Source organism: Enhydra lutris, unplaced genomic scaffold (assembly GCF_002288905.1).
Source record: "Enhydra lutris kenyoni isolate GAN:26980312 unplaced genomic scaffold, ASM228890v2 scaffoldscaffold3, whole genome shotgun sequence".
Taxonomy (NCBI): Eukaryota; Metazoa; Chordata; class Mammalia; order Carnivora; family Mustelidae; genus Enhydra; species Enhydra lutris.
This window is the reverse complement of record NW_019154087.1, coordinates 60,485,342-60,505,057: the sequence shown is the minus strand read 5'-3', so window position 1 is coordinate 60,505,057 and position 19,716 is coordinate 60,485,342. Positions and strand designations below refer to the sequence as shown.

Sequence of the window (19,716 nt, the reverse complement as noted above, 5' to 3'; positions counted from 1 at the left end):
CGCCCGTTCCAGGGGGAGGCGCTGTGGTGCGGGGCCGCCCCCTCGCGCCCCGGGCTCCCGCAGTGGCTCAACGTCGTCCTCCTCCTCCTTCTCTTCTTCCTCCGCCCTCCTCCGCTGGGAAAGTGGGAGGCGGCGGCGGCGGCGGACTGTGTGTGTGCGCGCGCGAGGGGGGCAGCAGAGAGGAGTCTCCGGGTGTCGCCGCGGCGTCAGAGACGCTGCGAGAGGCGGGCGCGGCGGGGCCGCATCTGCTTCGGGCTCCGCCGCCGCTGCGGGGCCGCGAACAAAGAGGAGGAGCTGAGGCGCGAGGTAGGGCGCGGGGCCGCGCGGGGAGCCGACGCGGGCAGACACCCGCGGCCATGGAGGAGGTGGTCGGGGCGCCCGCACCCCTCCGCGCTAGTCGGTCCCTCAAGTCCCTCCGCCCGCGTGGGCCCGGAGCCGGGACGGTGCGGGCTGCCGACTCCCGGCAGGAAGCTGCCCGGGCTCGGTGCCGCGGTCTCCCCGGGCACAGCCCGGCACTCCCTTCTCTCCGGTGGTTCGCTCTCTTTGGGGACTCCCGCCTCATCTCTGCGGCGTCACAGATGTTTCCCGAAAGGTGGCACTTTGTGTGGCTGACTTTCGCAACTTAAGGCTGCGGATTTATTTTTAAGTCCTTGAAAACTTCCAGCAGTCGTTTGGAGGGGATTTATGTGCCCAGCCTGACCCTAAGGGTGGTGGAGAGGAGTGCTGTTGAATGGGATCCCGGTTCGGGCACCGGCCAGGCTGCAGTGCCAGCCCGGGACCTTCCCTGTCCCTGGTCGCCAACACCTGCCTCCGGGGTGTGTCTGCACTCGCCGCGCCTCCCTGCGGGTCTGGGAGTACCTGTGCTTGGCAGCGTGGGAGAGGGGCGCAGCCCTGGGGCTCGCCGCTTCCCGGCTCTGTCCAGAACAGCTGTTATTGCTTCCATCACAGTCTTCTTACCCTTTTTCTCTTAGGTATTCCCCTTTACATTTATTTTGGTGGTAGGGGAGAGCGGCGCAGTCACGGCTTTAAATGCTTTTTCCTGAATGGTCCCATTTTCATATTATGCTCACAGTTTTCATTCCAGCATTCCATTGTCAAATTTTTTTGGTGATAATTTTGCCAGATTTTCTGAATGGGATTAGGACAGGCCGTTCAGAAATCCCGTTTCAGAGTTTTGTCAACCACTGCCCTGAAGGGTGCTTTTATATTTCAGCTGCTTTCAAACAAATCTTTAGTTGTGTCCTTTAGAATTGTCAACCTTCCGCTCATTTTGGTTGGGCAAGATTAAACAGTTCTATTTTTAAGGGCAGCGAAGAAACATATGTATTTAATATTGGGATCATTTACCACAAGTGATCACATGAGGCATGGTTTCTTAAACACTAAAGTAGCTTAAAGATTGGGAAGTTTGTTGGGTTTAAAAGTAATTTCAGGTAGAGGAAACTTTCGGTTGCTTCTGTTCAGCTTCTCATATGAGTTGAGGACTTGATTAAGGCAGCCAATATCACTTTGAGGGCTGAAGAAATAATGTTCTTTATTGCATTTCATAAATCCCATTTTATTGCAGGAATTCTGTATAGTACTTGATAGGTATTTCTGCACAGTGAACTCCTAGATATCTTTAGGGAATAATTTTGAATTGTTTAAAAAGCCCATTTTGTTTTTAATTGTTGACTTTGGAGTTCAGGAACCACATTCCAAAGCAAAGCTGCACTATTCAGAGGAAGCACTTTTGTGTACTCTTTGGTTCTTGGCTCCTCTGTGAATCTTTTCCCCCAAATAACAGTACTAATTTTCTGTCTTCTCTCCTCCCCCATTACTCCAGAGCAAAGTCTGAAATGGATGTTACATGAATCACTTTAAGGGATGCACACAACTATGAACATTTCTGAAGCTTTTTTCTCAGTAAACTAGATAAAGATGGATGAATCTGCCTTGTTGGATCTTCTGGAGTGTCCTGTGTGTCTAGAGCGGCTTGACGCTTCGGCAAAGGTCTTGCCTTGCCAGCATACGTTTTGCAAACGATGTTTGCTGGGGATTGTAGGTTCCCGAAATGAACTCCGATGTCCCGAGTGCAGGACTCTTGTTGGCTCGGGTGTTGAGGAGCTTCCAAGTAACATCCTGCTGGTCAGACTTCTGGATGGCATCAAGCAGAGGCCTTGGAAACCTGGCCCTGGTGGGGGCAGTGGGACGAACTGCACAAATGCATTAAGGGCTCAGAGTAGCACTGTGGCTAATTGTAGCTCAAAAGATTTGCAGAGCTCCCAGGGTGGACAGCAGCCACGGGTGCAAGCCTGGAGCCCCCCGGTGAGGGTGAGTAGCCTGCAGAAGCAGTTTGGTGAATGAAGGTGGTGACAACTCCATTTTTTTCTCTGTGCTTTTGCTTGATACTTTGTAAATCAGTTCATTGCTGAAGAAGCTACACTTACTGGAACAGACAGGAAATTATGCCTCAGGATTTTTTTTTTTCTTTTGGAATGTGAGTGGATATAAATAACAAATTTGTGTTTTTAAAAATTCTCTCCAGATAGTCTCTATTACCGTTTAAGATAAATTTTGGGGAAGAGGTAGCCATTATTCACTGAAATCTAAAACAAAGCAGCTTTTTGGTGCCCATTTTAAAATGGAAATTTGGCATGATTTTTCCCTTTTTCATGGAGTTGGGAGAACCATAGTTATGTATGTATGTGTACATATATGATACAAGTTACACATATGTATGTGGGTGAATCATAAGCTGGAAATTAAACCTTAATTTTTATGTTGCATTGAGGTATTCTAGCCATTCACTTGGTTTTATGAATGCACAGCACAGAATTTACTGGTTGGAGGAATTCTTAACAAATCATGGCCACAGGTAGCTGAGATTCGTTGCTGTAGCAACGAAATGTCTTTTAGGACTACGTGTAATAGAAAACCTAGCTTTATGTTGGGTTTTGTAGGGAGTGAAATGAAATGTTTCCATCAAAATGATTTTTCTGGGGTTTTGGGTTTGGGCTGAAATAATTTTAAATGAACCTAAATATTTGGACAGTTACCATATTTTAAATTCCTAGAAGGTAAGTTATTTTGAGTAAATCTATATTATGTTGTGGGTGATGGTATTCTAGTAAGACACATTTTTCTCATCTTTGTAAAAATAAGAAGTAATCATGAGCATCAGATAATTAAAACAATTTCATTTTTGTTGGAAGAAATAATTTTGATAATTGGCCAAACTGACAAAATATATTTTTGAAGAACAGTTAATTTGCATAAGAATTTTTTTCAAATATTCATGGGGGAACACTCATAACTGACTTCTTTCATTTAGTGTTACAATAGCCATTGGAATAGGCATTATATAGTATAAATTCACAGATGTGAGTATCAGAAGCTATACCATTCTCTCACTTCCTTCTGAAGTTCATCCTTTAAAATTATAGAAAGTATTTATATCACTAGATGTAAAATAGGAAAGAGTTTTATTACTAGGAAACAGTTCCTTAGTAGGATATCAGGCTTCTTTGATTTGTATTCATTTTTTTATTTTTTTAAAGATAGTGAGAACTTTGGGCTAGGGTAGTTTTCTTTGCATATTTGAAGCCCATGTATTGTGAAGTTGGTCTGTTTATAGCACTTTCCTAGGATTTCCTTTATTTTATGGAGTTTACTGGTGCATTGACTATTTATAGAATCATTAATATTTTAACCTCACAACCAGTGATCAGTTTGGTCATTTCTGAGACATTTGACCTAGGTCTGCTTAGCTTAATGAGGGAGTAGATTTGCTTCTTTGGAGATTTTATTTCCTTGTTAATTAGACTAGAGACTTGTTGCTTCTGGCTATGAATGGAAGTGTCTTAGTTGTTGACACATTGCTTTACCTCTTGTGAGCAATGCATTGAATGTTTGATTACTGATAAAAAGGAATTTAAGAAAAGGGTTTCAAGCATTCAACTTAATGTCTTTTGAATTTTAAGTTTTCTTTCAAACATAAAAATTGACTGTATAATGCTGTAATGTTCATTTATTTCAATTGCTAAGCTCTCAAAATTGAGCTTCACTTTTCTTGGGTAAATTATTTTGAGATTTTGATGATGTTACTGTTATTTTTCTGGCTTATATGAGTTCCTGTTTGCTGCATGTTTTTTCTTTAGCATGAGGAAAATTACTCACTGAGAAGCCCTGGTGAACTTGGATAAAACAGTTGAGGTTAATAAAACAGAAGATGGTGTCTGTTACTTTAAGGGGTGGGGAGGCACAGAGAGCAGAGGACAAAACAAGAAACAAAATTACTCAGTAATCTGAGTTCATGCAAATGCTGCAATACTTATAAAAAGACCAGTTTTGTTTTCTAAAATAATTTCTCATTAGTAGTTACTGGTACCTTTTGCTTTCAAGCATTTGAAAGAACCAGGGTTGCACAAATAGTCCAAGTACCTGAAGGATAAGTACATCCCAGAAAATACTCCTTTTAAAAAAGAAATCTGTAACGTACAGACATGTGGAGGTTGTAATGCACTCCTTTGGCCACTTTCCTGAGGTGAGTGACCGTAATAAATCCCAAACATGCATTCTCCTCTCTTAGATGTTCTGACACAACCAAGTGGTGCAGGAGCCTGTTTCCACATGTTGCCTAAAGCTGAAAGTGATAACATATGGAATGTTGCTTCAGTGTATTAGTTATGTTCTGTGTTCCGTTAGATTGTGACCATGTGGCTTCCTCATGCACTTAGCCGAGGTAGATTGAGTGTTATCAGCAGATATGAACATTTCCAATGTGTGACACAGATCTTGTTCCTAGAATTTGAGTGTTTCCTGCCTTATATGAAGGAGAGAATGAAAAAGTGTTGAATTGGAGTCACTATGGGGATCTGTCAGTTCTTTACCCCATGTAAGGAATTCTGTTGGTTTTAGGCCAAAGCTGAGCAGTGGAATGAGCCACAGGGAGAGGGGGACTGCAGATAACCTATTAAAAGGACTAAAAATACCTAAGAAGATAGATAATATATATATAAAAAATACACATGCAAAATTCCATATAGAAAACATGTTTAAGTAATTTTGACAGAATAGTGACATAGGAGAACAGTTAAATTTCTGCTTTCTGTGAATGGTTCCATTGGTTCAAGATCTCTTCATATCTGTGCATCTATGTGTCGTCTAGGAATCATTAATGATTTCACACTGCCTCTATCTCAAAGTGAGTTTATTCAGCAAAAATAAATCCACATAATCACTGATTTACACTAATTCACACTTCATTTATTCTTTCCTTTAGCTAACAAATATTTACTGAGCACTTACTGGGTGCCAGACACTGCTCTAGCGGCCCAGTAGGTAATGATGGATAAACCAGATATGGATTCCACTTATGTACTTATGAGTATATGCCAGTCTTGTGGGAGAGACACATGTTAATAGCATAATAACAATGCAAGTATGTAATTAAACTTGGTAGTGTTATGACAGAAAGCTAGGAGAGAGGATAGGAGAAGGCCTGTGTTTAGGGTAGATGTGTGTTTGTGTGGGGGGGGTATCTTCAAAAGCTTTCTTGAGAAAGAGGCATTTGAGCTGAGATCTTAAGGATAAGATGCTATTAATTAGTTGAGAGAGGGCTGGGCAGGTGAGGAGCAGGGGAAGAGTATTCCAGTGGCCTTGATCTGTAGTGGGACAGGTATGAATCCTGTGAAGAACCAGTGTAAGGTGAATGTGGATTGAGCGTGGGATGGGATAGTGACCTGAGAGGAAACCTCAAGTGAGTCCTGTACAAGGTATCAAGAGCCACCACAGGCCACATGGGGTTAAGGGCCAGATGAGTGGTAGAGCTAGTAAGGGCTCTGCATTTGGGATTAGAAAGATGAATCATTAGGAATCAGCAGTCATCAGGGCTCAGAATGGAAATGGGAGTTTTATGTCAAAGGACTGAGAGAGAAAGGGAATTCTAGATTTGGGGGAACAGGTGAAATTTCCTTCTCCAAATGTAGAATATGCTTTCATCTCTCCATAGCTGCACTCGCAGCTCCTTTCTCTCCCTTTCCCTGTTGCTGACTGTTATGGGCTGAATTGTGCCCCTACCCTCCCCACCCCCCCATCATAAGATGAGGTCGTTTCCCCTAGTACCTCAGAATGCAACTGTGTTTGGGGAATAGCAACTTTAAAGAGGTGATTAAGGTCAAATGAGGTCATATGGTAGGCCCTAATCCATGGTATGAGTGGTATTTGTTTTGTGTTTCCGAGTGAGCAAGAATGGGGTCGGGGGGGGGTCGGGGGGAAGGGTACAGACGGAGAGAGAATCCTAAGCAAGCTTCATGCCCAGCCTGGAGTCCAACATGAGATTTGATCTCACAACCCTGAGATCATGACCTGAACCAAAACCAACAGTCGGACGGTGAACCCACTAAACCACTCAGGTGCCCCATGATTGGTATTCTTATAAGAGGGTATTAGGACACAGAGAGACATGGAAGGAAGAGCGTGTGAAGACACACAAAGATGGATATCTGCAAACTAAGGAGAGAGGCTTCCAGAAGAATACAACTCTGCTGACATCTTGATCTTAGACTTCTAGCCTCCAGAACTAATGAGATAAGTATCTGTTGTTAAAGCCAGTTGATATGTATTACTTTGTTATGGCAGCCCTAGCAAACTAAACACTAACTGTGGATGTACTCCCGAATGTCATCCTCTTGAATGGCCTTGGTCCACTGCCAGTCCCTTCCATCCTGGTTCCCCCTAAGACCTGCAGTAGTCCAAAAGTTCTGTGCTCTTTACTCCCAACATACAATAACTTCGAGCAGTTCTTTGGTCCCCTCTACCCCCCTCAACTGCCCAAGTGGCCTGGCATAGTTTCACAAAATAGACAAGGTTTATGATCAGAAACAGAAAATTTTAGGTTGAAAGAAGGAAGGGTCAGGAGGAGAGAACTGTTACTACTTGTTTATCTCTCAGGTTCTTCTGTAAGTGGAGTTTGGAGAGGGTGCTTTACTGGACATTGTGGGTCTGAGGCGTTGCCCAAAGGAGAGGTGGCAGAAAGAGAATTGAAGGAAGGGTAGGGGAGAAAGTCAGGTCTGCAGTTTGGCTCTGGGTACGGTGTGGGAAACGACTGCTATGAATTGCCCCATTGGCCATCTTTAACCTCCAGTCAGTGAACAGGTACCTGTGGAGAAATTTTTTCTGGTTCAGTTCTGTGCTATGATCTATCCTAGAACGGAGGTGGCTTTAATGCATGTTTCTGTTGAAAAAGAGTTTACATTATGGGGAGGTAGAACAAAAGAAACAACAAAGAAGGCAGCATATAGTGAAGCATCAAGCTATGGGATAAGAAATGGAATAAGTTTCTATAGTGAAGTTCATGTATTGTGGCCCCTGGACTAAGTGTCTGGTCAAAGCGTGGAGATAGTGTGGATTAGGAGGGATAGGACATGCTTCCCTTCAGTGGAAGACAGTCCAGCACCAACACAGGAATTGATGTCTTCATTTGGTGGTTTGGATGAGGGAGGCATCTGGCTGTTTCTGAATGGCTGAGTTAAAATAGAAAACTCTTTGTTTTTGCCAAAGGATGTCTGTTGCAGAAATTATTGACTTCTTTTATTTATCATTTCATTTCTGACCCTTGCTTTAGTCCCTGTGTTCATCCTATCCCTGACTTGACTTTATTCCTGAGTCACGATTCCTGGCTAGTGCTCAAGGCTCAGGTTTGGGACTGGGATAGAAGGCAGGGATGGAGAGGAGTCTGTGGTACGTACTGATTAGTAATGAAAAAAAGAAATGCCTCTTGACTCTTTTTTATATTATACAAAGTATGTGACCATTATCCTGTAAAGCTCACAACAACCCTTAGGTTAAGTATTATTATTTAAAAAGTTAAAAAGAATGTGAATTTCAAAATGAGTTCCTAAAAATGTTCTGGTGGTAAAAAAATTCAACAATATCGATGTATAATATTATGAAGTGTGTATGTCATTCTACCATTCTACATCTCTTCATATACATTTGTATACCTTGGTTTTTTTTTTTTTATGTAAGTGGAATTTCATGCTTTGTGTGTCTGATGATGTGATAGTTCATTTAAAATATCTGGGAAACCTTTTCGTGTCTGAACACATGTATCTGTCTCATTAAAAACATCACACCTGTTTATTGAGGTATAATACACATGGGGAAATATGCACATAGTTTAAGTGAACAATTCAATGAATTATCATGCTTCATTTTAAATGACTAGGATTTTTTTCCCTGTTTTAGAAATTAAGGTAATATATGCTCATAGTAAGAAACTGAATGGTGGAAAAGGATGTAAAGGAGAAAATCAAGACTTCTAATCTCTCCATTCTTAATCTCCAGGAGTGACTACTATGAAGAGGTTTTTGTATGTGTGTGTGTGTGTTTTTTCCCAGAAAAAAAATTCATAGAAATAGGGTGACATTATATGTGCTCTTCTGCAATTTGAGGTTTTCTGTTTAATGATATATCTTCGTAGCTTTCACTATCTGCTCTCACCGGTGTATAAGAGGGCATTCTGTTGTATCATTCTCATTTTAGGGTTATGGAAAGGATGACCAAAAGAGGTTGAATAACTTGTTCTAGGTCTCCTACCTAGAAAGTAATGGAGATAGGGTTTCACCCCAGCCTGTCCGATTCCAGGAGCTTCCTCCCCTTACCCACGCTCTGCTTAAGTGACAGACATTCTTCCTGGGTTCTCATGCTACTTAAAAATGGGACAGGTTTTAAGTGGAGGTTCTGGTGTCTTTACTGCCCTTACTGTGTTCACTGTTGTTGTTTTAAAGGGACAGATGAAGCTGTAGTGACAGTAGACCAGGAAACCAGACCTTCTTTAGCTTGGTGCCTGGCAGGAGTGTGGTTTGGAGGTGAGAGGTTATGGCCTTGGGTTCCATTGCTGTCATCAACTGGCTGTTTGGCTTTTCCAGACTTTATTTTGTCAGCACGAAACTGTAGAACCTTAGGTCCCCCAGCTCCATGCCGGGAGTAGAAGGTACAAGGATTGCTGAGTTTGGTTCATCTTGCACTTTTAAGAACCCTTTGTGGTATCTGGCACATATTGCACACTCAAAAAGAGATTTGTTGAATGAATGTTTTATTAGTTTCCTGGAGCTGCTATAGCAAAGTACCACGAACTGGGTGGCTTAGAACAACAGAAGTTTATTTTCTCACAATTCTGGAGTCTGAAATCAGGGTATTGGCAGAGCCATGCTCTTTCTGAAACTCTCTGGGGAGAATCCTTCCTTGCCTCTTCCTAGCTTCTGGTAGTTCTGGCAGTCCTTGAGGTTCGCTGGCTTGTAGACACATCACTCCAGTCTCTGCCTCCATCTTCACATTCCTTCCCAGTGTGTCTGTGTCCAAATTTTCCTTATCTTATGAGATACCAGGCTTTGGATTAGGGCCTACGCTAAAGTAATATGACCTCATCTTAACTTGATTACATCACTTTGACTCTATTTCCAAATAAAATTGCATTCACAGGTATTGAGGGTTAGAACTTGAACATATTTTTTTAGGGACACAATTCAACCCATAACAGATTTAATGAGTGCAGGAATGAATGATTGAGCGATGTGATTTCTAATCACCTTCTAAGGATCCTTAGCTGTATATTCTCTGAACAGTTTATCTGTCCTTAACCCCTTTGTTCTATTTCCTAGGATTTAGAGGTAAGGCAAGGGGTTGTGGGGGAAGGGAGGGAGAAATGAAACAAGATAGGATCTGGGAGGGAGACAAACCATAAGAGACTCTTAATCTCAGGAAACAAACTGAGGGTTGCTGGAGGGGTAGTGGTGGGAGCGATGGGGTGGCTGGGTGATGGACATTGGGGAGGATGTATGCTATGGTGAGTGCTGTGAATTGTGTAAGACTGATGAATCATAGACCTGTACCCCTGAAACAAATAATACATTAAATGTTAATAAAAAAAAGTTGGTTAACATTTTCTGTACTGATTAATAGGTTACCTTATGGATAAATGCAAGAATTGATGTGCAAACATTCTGAAAATTACAAAGTCCCTGTAAATGGATATATTATTATGAGTATCATTACTATAAAAATGATCAGTCTTCCTCACAAGGAATATAATATCATTTCTAATTGGGTGACAAGAACCAAATACTAGAGAAGAAATTCAAAAGATCACTAAAGGAAAGTAAAGCTATGCAAAATGAGGACATCAGCTCAGTTGTTTTGGTCCCTTTCCTGTGAGAAGCAACCTGATGAATGTTCATTCTCTCTGGCTACCCTTGCGGGGTTCTTTCCCCATTTCCCCTATTTTGATTACCATTCCCTCGGCCCTTATTTTTCCTGTGGCTGACTGAAAGAGAGGAAAGGAAGGGGAGATCATTCTGCTATTGCTGGCTGGACGGAGGAATACTTTTGCTTTTATCTCAGCCCTTGCTGCTGTTCTTCCTGCTCTCTGAAAAGCCCCACCTCTGCCACGGGTTCTTCAGCCCCTCACCCTGAGCTCCAGCCTCTGCTAGTGTGGAACCTCTGTAGTCTGCCACTTTTCTGCCTTCTAGCCACCTTGCATTGTTCTGTCTGCAGCCATGGTCTGCGTTTTCCAAGTGGCTAAGATGGGGGAAATGGAAGAAATGTTGGAACAGAAAGGGGGAGAAGGAGATCAGGACTCCCATGCCATTCCAGTTCCTTCCTTCAGTTGCTTTTCCAGGTTGCATTCACAAGTGGCTCATTTTGCCCCATAGTCTCTGGCTTGGGGAAAAGAAAGATTAAAAATAGATACAAAAAAGATAGGGCAGTCTGTTAATACCTACCTCCACTTCACCATTCCAAGAGTCCCTGGCTCCTCTTTGTGCACCTCCATTCCTTAACTCTCCTCCTCTGCTGAGAAGAATGCCTGCTTTCCCCCACCACAGTCAGGTACTTGCTCTTTTTATTAATCCATACCCTTTCCAGTCTGTTGGCGTTAATATGGTTTAAGTAAACCTGAGACAATACATGAAGAGCCTTTTTCATTTTAAGGCCAAAAGACAAATAACTTTGTAATTCATTTTCTAGCAAGATTCTTGATGAGGATCCACGATAGTAGAGCAACATAGTATATGTAGTACAGTATAGTAAGACTACTTGTGATAGAAATTATGTATGGCAACATAGCGTAGTGAGGAACTCAGTATCAAATCAGATGTCAAGTCAGGCAAGCCTCTTTTACATAGCAACATAGCATGGTGAGGTGTACTTGTGACCAAAATATTACACTTGGAAACAGCTTTGCACTAAGGCTCCCTCACTGTGGAACTTAAGACTCCTCACCCTCCCAAAGCTTTTATCAGAAAGAATGTGTCTGTCTCTCTACTTTTTTTTTTTTTTTTTTAATTTCAAAGACCTTGAAAGTAATAACCTTAACAAGAAAAATTCTGAGCCCCAATCACCCTTCCTTTGGTCCTGCAGTCCTTCGCAGTATGTGTTCCTGCCAGTGCTTAGTCAGGATGGTAGCAGTTGCTTCATGAATGGTGACATATGGGTATCTGTAAACACAGCCATGTTACAGATAAATGTGTAAGTGGGCTCTTCCGGGGTAGCAGGGAAGGGAGTGGAGGTGCCATTTCAAATGGTTGATGGTAGCAGTTAAGTAGTAGACTATTTGAGTTGTGAAATGTGGATAAAAGGGAGCAGTATGAGGATGTGCCAATGAATTTTTAAGTTATATTAAATATAGTGCAGAAAGGCAAGGACTGTCAAGATTTTTTCTATTAGCCTAAGGAAATAAAAAATTCCTTGTTTTTTGCAAGAAAAAAATCCTTTTGAAACAGTGTATGTTTATTGTTTATAATGTTGCAGTGAATAAACAGGAGTGGATTTTCATTATTTTAAGATGTAGTGAGTGGTCCTAAGCCATGAGGAATTATACAGAAATAAAATCGAAGGTTATTATAGGGTGCTCCATATCTAGTTTTAATATATGTGAGGGATGTCCCTCCCCCCACCCCCATAAAACAATAGCAAGTAGAGTAAGAATGTCTTGTGGGCTACCCTGGCATCTGTATAAAATTCTTGGAAGTGTGTTTGAGCACTAATGTTTAAAAATTGAACATTGATTTTTTATAAGGAGATAGAGTTCCTCTAGAGCTAAAGACATATGTACATTCCTAATTACATAACTGTTCAGTTTTTAAAGAATTTTTAAAAGTTCTTTAACATATAGATTAAATATTACATGTAAAAAATTAAATTTCAAACAAATTTTTATTTACTTAGCTTATCCAAAGTGACATGTAGTTAGCAAATCTCAGTTTTTCCTGTTAAGAGTGTGTTTTAAGCACACTTCTTTTTTTTTCTTTTTAAAATTTATTTATTTGACAGAGATCGCAAGTAGGCAGAGAGAGCAGGAAGCAGGCTCCCCGCTGAGCAGAGAGCCCGATGCGGGACTCGATCCCAGGATGCCGGGATCACGACCCGAGCCGAAGGCAGAGGCTTTAATCCACTGAGCCACCCAGGTGCCCCTAAGCACACTTTTGATGAATTGTTTTTAGTATTTCATATGTTTTTACTTTTTTCCTCCACAGTTGAACACAGCTGAAGAGCTTAAGTCTATAGGCTAAATATTTTTGCTGTTTTCGGTGGGCCTAATTATTTTCATTCAGCATTACATATTTCACATGATACTATGTGCTGGAATTAACACTTCCATTTTTCTCTCTTCTGTTCATTTTTATAAAACAAGTCCAGAACATTAGATGATATTAAAAACCTGAATTCTGTTATACAAAGACAGTGACGCAGCTGTAACTAGTGTGTTAATTGAAAGGTATCATCATGTGACCCCTCGAAATGTGTGTGTGTGTGTGTGTGTGTGTGTGTGTGTGTGTACACACACATATATAATATATATTCCAAGAAAGTCCTACTCCAATGTCAAAAAAGTATTGGGTGTCAGTGTAGGAGTATGAAAATGTATGCTGTGTAAAAGTTGGGGATCACCTACTTGGTGGCAAGAACGATGGAGACCTGGTTTCTACACCTGGCTGTATAACTTTATGTGGGTGATTTCTCTTTTATAGGCTGTGGTTTTGTTTTGTAAAATAAGGGCTTGTCTGATATTCAAGTTCTTTTGCTTCTCTGACTTTTTTGAAGTAATTATGCTAGCAAGGCCACTTTGACATTGAACATGAAGAATAAACTGAGGTTGATGTCTTGATATGGTCTTGGTCTGATGAAGTGAAAGGTGCCTCTCAGAGTCACCCATGGACACCAGACTCTAATAGCCCAGAAGAAGCCCATGCTTCTGACTGCCACAGGAACCTTCAGAGGAATGTTGGATAGTCTGGAAGTTGAGATTTGAGGCAGAACAGAGAGGCACGGACAGTGTGGGGAGCCTATCTGCTCCAGGGAGGGCTCGTTTGCCTGATGGGCCTCTTCTCCCTGGAATGATCTACCTCTGTTATGCCTGAATTTTCCTTCATGTAGTCATCACACCACCTAAAATTCTGACAGTTGGAGGTTGTCCATGTATTAAAATGTCCTGCTCTTTGGAAGGGTATGCAATCATAGAAATACATTGCCTTTTCCATCCTCACTAACTTGAGAACACCTGCTCTGATGGACATGATTCTTTATGCTGAAAGGGAGAGATGGAAGTAACTGAGCTTCTCTGAGGTCAGACAAGCCTGGATGAAGGGAATGCAGTGAGGAGCTTAAGTGGGGTGACCATGTAATTTATCCTCTACACTTTTGAGCATGAAAGGATGCTTTTGATAATTTTGCAGTCAACGGGGTAAACTGGGTCTGTCTGGGGCAAACAAGGCCATATGGTCATCCTAGCTGAGGGCAGTGTGAGCGAGCCCAGGAATAGAAGAAAGTTTCATCAAGTATGGGGAAGATGCCAAAGAATACAGAAGCTCTTTCAAACATTTTCAGGCGAAATGCAAGAGAATTGATCTCTTCCTCTGAATGGATCTTTCTATGGGCTGTGTGGTTTTTGCTGGAGAGAAAATGTGATGTAGTAGGAAAGGCAGGGGATTTAGCATTAGGCAGACCCTCCTCTGTTCTTTGTTATCTGTGTGGCTCTTGGGCATATTACTTCATTAGCTTAATTTCTTCATCTGTAAAATGATGAAGATCTGCTTTCCAGGGTTGTGAGGATTGTATGAGGTAAAGAATGTTAAGTGCCTAGGCTCTAGTTAGACATTCAATAAATGTTAGTACTTTCTGTTTTTTCCATTTCCGGAAATTAGAACTTTTAGTACTGTGTATCAGTTATATTGTAAAATAGCCTGGGTGCGCACGCGTGTGTGTGTATATGTGTGTGCACATGCATGTGGGCGTGTGTAGTCTGGTCACTTAATTAATCCACATTTACAATGTTAATGCCATGGGAGATTTTGTTCTTTTTTCAACAGACAGACTTTAGGTACACAAGCTGTTCATCAGTTAGTGCCTGCACATGATGCTAAATATCTGATTTAAGTCCTGCTTCTGCCACTAACTGTGGTGTGACACTGGGTGTTCTCAGGGCCTCAACTGTGAAAGGAGATGGTGAGCAACATTATCTCTCATACTTCTTCTGTTCTCTCATCCTATAAGAGACCCAGCCAGCAGAATTCATTGTATGTCAGACCATCTGTGACTGTTTTCATTGCCCGCCTGCCTGCCTTCCTTCCTGCCTTCATTCTTGCTGTGGGGAAAATAATAGTTCAAATAATTTAAAATACCGATCTCTGATTTTGTTCTTTGCTGTGGTATTAAAAAACATAGATCTCTAAAACTTCTGTGAGGGAAACTAGATGTGCTTTGTAGTGCAGCTTTTGTGCAGTGCACTAATTTTTAAAAATTATTTTAGGAAGGATTAGGAGGGATTTTTATGCCTCACATGGGACTTTTAATGCCACTATTGGATATAGAATGTGTGTGTGTTTTATTCCTTTGTGCTGATTTTTGTTTACTAATCCTACCCTTTCCTGCCCCTTTTTCCATAAGACATCAAGATTATGTTCCTTAAATATATAGTAGTGGTCAGTTTAACCATGTTTTCATTATTTTTATATCTCCTATCTAGAGCAACTGATTGCTATTTTTATGTGATTAGAGCCATCTCTGACTAAATAAATGCATTTACGTAACTGATAATTTTCTGATGAATTTTTAAAATGCTACAACAGTGAAGAGCCTTGCTATGCTTCAACTTTAAGCAAGTTTGTATGTGTTTTTTTTTTTAATGGAGCTTCTGTTTATAGTTAAAATATTCACTTCCTGCGTTCGAAGGGTAAAAAAGGGCACTGAGTGAACATATTATGAGGATGGTCATCTACTGCATTTAAAAAGCCTCTTGGAAAGGGCATTTCAAAAGCTGGTTGGTAACTTATTCCTGTGACTTACATTGGCAGGAAGTTCCTTATTTTACCAAATACAAATCCCTGTCCCTGCTATTTAATCACATTCCTCTTGTCCTTAATGGAAGAGAAGTGCTCCCTTGTATACTCTCCTTCATAACCTTGTAGGCAGTTGTGCAGCCAGACCGCCTCCCTTAGCCATCTTTTATCTGGCCTAAATAACTGCATTTCCTTTCCATGTCCTCTTAGGACTCATTTCCTAACATTTTAATCATTTTAGTCATTCTCCTTTGGATGCTTTCCAACTTCTGCTCGTCCTGCTTGGGTTCAGGTCCAGAATAGCTCTTAGAGTGGTAATAAAGTTCTGAATAGATCATCGAGCTATGTGAGGCTATCACATGGTCCTCCTGAGCACGCTGCTTGTTTTTACTTCCCGATGCAGTGTATCTTTAAAAAAATAACTCACTGTATTGCTGATTTATACTTGGCCTAGACCCTCAGAGTGTCTTTTATGTGAATTTGCTTCCCCCCATCTCTTACATGAGCGGTTAGTTTTTACTACCTTTCTAATTAAACTGCCTCCTGTTGTTTCTGTAATCCTTATGGTAGCGTCAGCAATTTGCCCCTATCAGATGGGAACAGAAAATGTCAATCCAAAATGCTCTCTCTTTAATAGATACTTTTAATTATATGGATGCTTGATCTTAAACACATATATAACCTGTTTATCATATTTATTTTTAGTATCCTCTGTCCCCATTTGGTATTGGATTGTTCTCTAATTAATTGTGTTTTAGTTTTGTCTCCTGAACCAAGTTGTAAGTAACTTGAGAGCAGGAACTCTTGTGTTTTAGATCTCTTTTCTTTTCTTTACTGTTGAAAAGTAGGTGTTCAGTTCAGTAAGTACATCTTGATGGGATTGATAGATTCTTCACATTCCAGAATCCTAAAGTCCATTTGAACACATTCACATCTTCATAAGGGAGAGTGTCTAACCACATGTATATTTTTGGTGCACTTAATCATATTCAGTTCTCCATTATTTAAGTCAGCAATGAAAGTATTACCCAAAGGCTGGGTAAACCCTCATGAAACTTGGCTATAATTAGATTCTGAATAACAGTTCACTTGAGGGTGGCCCTCGAAACATTTGTATTACACCCACCATGGTGGTCTGGAAATCATGTTTTCCTAGTTTATTAGAAAGAATGTTCTGCTGAATTGAATCAGAGGCCTTACAAAAGTTAAAATATGTGATCTGTTATCTCCTTTCCCCCAGGCACCTCATCGTTCTGACATAGAGGAAAATGAAATCGATCTAATAGGAATTAGCTATCCAACAGTCATGTTGATCTTTACCAAACACCTTGTCATTTCTCTGCTTGCATATCTACTTTTGGAATGCAAACATCACATGCCATAAAGGCCTCTGTTTTGATGTGGATTATCTATATACTAAGTAATTCCTGTGGTGGGTAATCCTGTGCATGGTAGGAAGCACAGGTAATGATGTGGTTTGTAATAGTTCTAATTCCCATAAGAGGCAACATGCACATTCAAAATAAAAGTAAAATTCTCGAGAACGAAGTGGAAAGGGCTGGGGGGAGGCATGGGGAAAGGCAGTTGGAAGAATAAATTAGCCCCAGGTGACTCTTTCCAATTCTCAAATTATAAGCCAGCCAGCTATGATGTGAAACATGACAAGGACCCCAGGCTCTCTAGGTCAGATACCTGCAAGGCTGATACTCTGTGATTGCTAATGTATCAAATATTTAACTATCATGCATGGAAATACCTCAGGTTATTATTACTTCTCTCAGGAGACTGTGTGATACCTACAAATAACTAACACTAGATGCACCTAACATTCCATTACAGAAGAAAGAATGGCATGTCTTGAGGAAGGGGATGTTAGGAAGGCTTGGTAACTTAAGAAATGTGTCCCGCTGTGGTTTTTAGGTATGCAGTGAATGAAGAGCTTTGTGTGGAAGGGGTAAAAATGCTCTTTGAATACTTACTATGTAAATTTGTGTGTGTTGCTAGTTTATGTACATTTCTTCTCTGTGATCCCAGCTTTCTTTATTTCCTGGACTGAAAGGCAAATTTATTTTTCACATTAACCTGATATGTAAAGTTTATTTTTCACATTAACCTGATATGTAAAATATGTAAATCAGCCCCTGCTGGTGGGTTTTTTCTCCTTCCAGTTTAGGTCAGTATCTGGGCAGGGCGTACCCATCCTTAGCAATTAGCCAGTGTCTTGTCTGTAAATGCAGGCATGCTCTAAGTCACCCAGCCCTTACGTAACTGGGGACCAGCTTGGAATTTATTTAAAATGGCTTAATTTAGTGATTTATGTTGTAATTGAGAATGTATAAAAACATTGTGTTTAATGCATACATAATATCAGTCATTTGGTACACATTTCTTCTCTGTGTCTGGAGTGAAAGGTCACCATTTCTTGGCACTCTTATCAGACATCCTGGGATATTCAGCCAAAGAATAGAATAGGTGGGTTAAAGGTAGATTGAGGCCAAAGTTGATTTATAGTTTGATACATAATATCAATTTCCCTAGTCAGTTGAGTGTCATCTGATAGGTATGCGGAATTGCTAATTATTGGCAGCCATGTACTGGGTAATATGGTCTGCATAGGTGGGGAGTAATTAGATTGCAATGATATATCTGTAGCTTTAGGATGAAGATAGTGGCAATTTTGGTTTGACCCCAAAGTCACTTTTACATAGTCGTGAAATCATTTTAAGAGCTGATCTGGGACACCTGGATGGCTCATTCGGTTAAGCATCTGCCTGCCTTCAGCTCAGGTTATGATCCTAGTGCCCTGGGATAGTGTCCTGGGATAGAGTCCTGCTTCTGGCTTCTTGCTCTGCAGGGAGCCTGCTTCTCCTTTGCCAGCTGCTCTCCCTGTTTGTGCTTGCTCTCTCTCTCTCTTCTCTGACAAATAAATAAATCTTAAAAAAAAAAAAAAAAGAAGGAACTGATCTTATGGCACAATGTGTATCTGGATTCAAGAAAACAAATTCTTGACTACCTGACCTTAAGGGAAAATATGTAACAAGATGTTTTGTGATCTTGAGTGAACTAATCAGTGAGCAAACTAATGAACTTGAGCAAACTAATATTTTAGTAACTCTTTTTTGTTTGTTACATCTAGGTTAGCAATGAATGAATTCATTCTGTACTCAAATAACTTGTTTTGCATTGATATCAGTGTTTGAAAAAGTAAGCTGTAATAAATTTCATAAGCTGGAAAGTTCAGCATGCCTTAAAATGTGAAAATGCCAGGCTTCCTTTTATATAATGAAAAATGGGAGTTAATTGCCTTTATTTTCCACATCTTGCAAAGTCTCTGGACAGCATATCAGAGTCCTTATTTGTATAGATATACAACCTATCATTTATAGTCTCCAATTGATAAATACCCTTATTTGGCACAAACACATGATCAAAGGTGACCTGAATAGTATACAGGCTTGATTAATGAATACATTAGGCTTGTCCTTAAGGTTTGAACAAAGAATGGTATCACAAACAGTTTTGTTAATAAAATAAATAGAGGTTGAAGATTGGAACTGTTTCTAGTAGACTGTGCAGCCCTAAATCATTCAAAAGTAATGAAGCAATTTTCTGAAACAGATTGTGTTTCCTTACGAAGGAAGCAACCTTTGTTCCATGTCACTGATGCATTCTTTATAGGTGAGGTCACTCTGCATTGCTGATACCTTTTTCCTTTCATAAAAGGGAGATGTGGACTGCTCCCAGTGCATTCCATTTCTCACAGTCCATAAAATAAGGCTTAAATGTACCTGTCCATTAAAAGCTTTTGAAGGACGAAAGCCAACCTCAGAGGCTTCGTGAACCATGAATTGACAATAAAAGACAGTATGCTTCTGTTTTTCAAATAGCCTGTTTAAGGACAAAAGAACTATTCACTCCTGCATGACTTTCATGTAGTTATAATAAAAGGAGGATGGTCATCTTGTTTTGTGCATGAGTTTAAAGCTGCTTGACTCAGATTATTTGGAACAATAGTTTTCAATTATTCGAAGTAATAAAGTCACTGGGGGATGTGTGGTATAAAGTATATAAACATCTTTATGTCTGTTTCTTTAGACAGAATTAAGTTTAAGAAGTTAGCTCAACACCCACAAAATCTAAAGGGTTAAAGCATTTACAGAGTATCAGGTTAAGCTTTAACTCTTGAAATAGTCTAACTGATCTTTCTCTTCCACCTGTGTCTCCTAGATTTCCCTTCCATCTCAGTGGGAGGGGACACCCTCTTGTTCAAAACTGTAATGGCCCATTAGTCTGAAACAGTGTAACCGAGCCATGCCTTTTTCTCCACCTTACCTTATAAGCTTATATACTTTGCTTCAGCCATACAAGTTTTCTGGCTATTCATCAAATCACCAAGACC

At 40.6% G+C, this 19,716-nt stretch overlaps 1 protein-coding gene across 1 annotated transcript in view; it reads left to right on the top strand.

Moving 5' to 3' along the window:
• Positions 1-224: 224 nt before the first annotated feature.
• The window catches only part of LOC111154584 (SH3 domain containing ring finger 1), a 191,482-nt gene continuing 171,990 nt past the window's right edge, over positions 225-19,716 (top strand). Inside the window, exons 1-2 of the mRNA XM_022514249.1 lie at positions 225-306; positions 1,826-2,313. Coding sequence (XP_022369957.1) covers positions 1,921-2,313 — 393 coding nt within the window. The 5' untranslated portion in view covers positions 225-306; positions 1,826-1,920. The remainder of the gene's footprint in view (positions 307-1,825; positions 2,314-19,716) is intronic.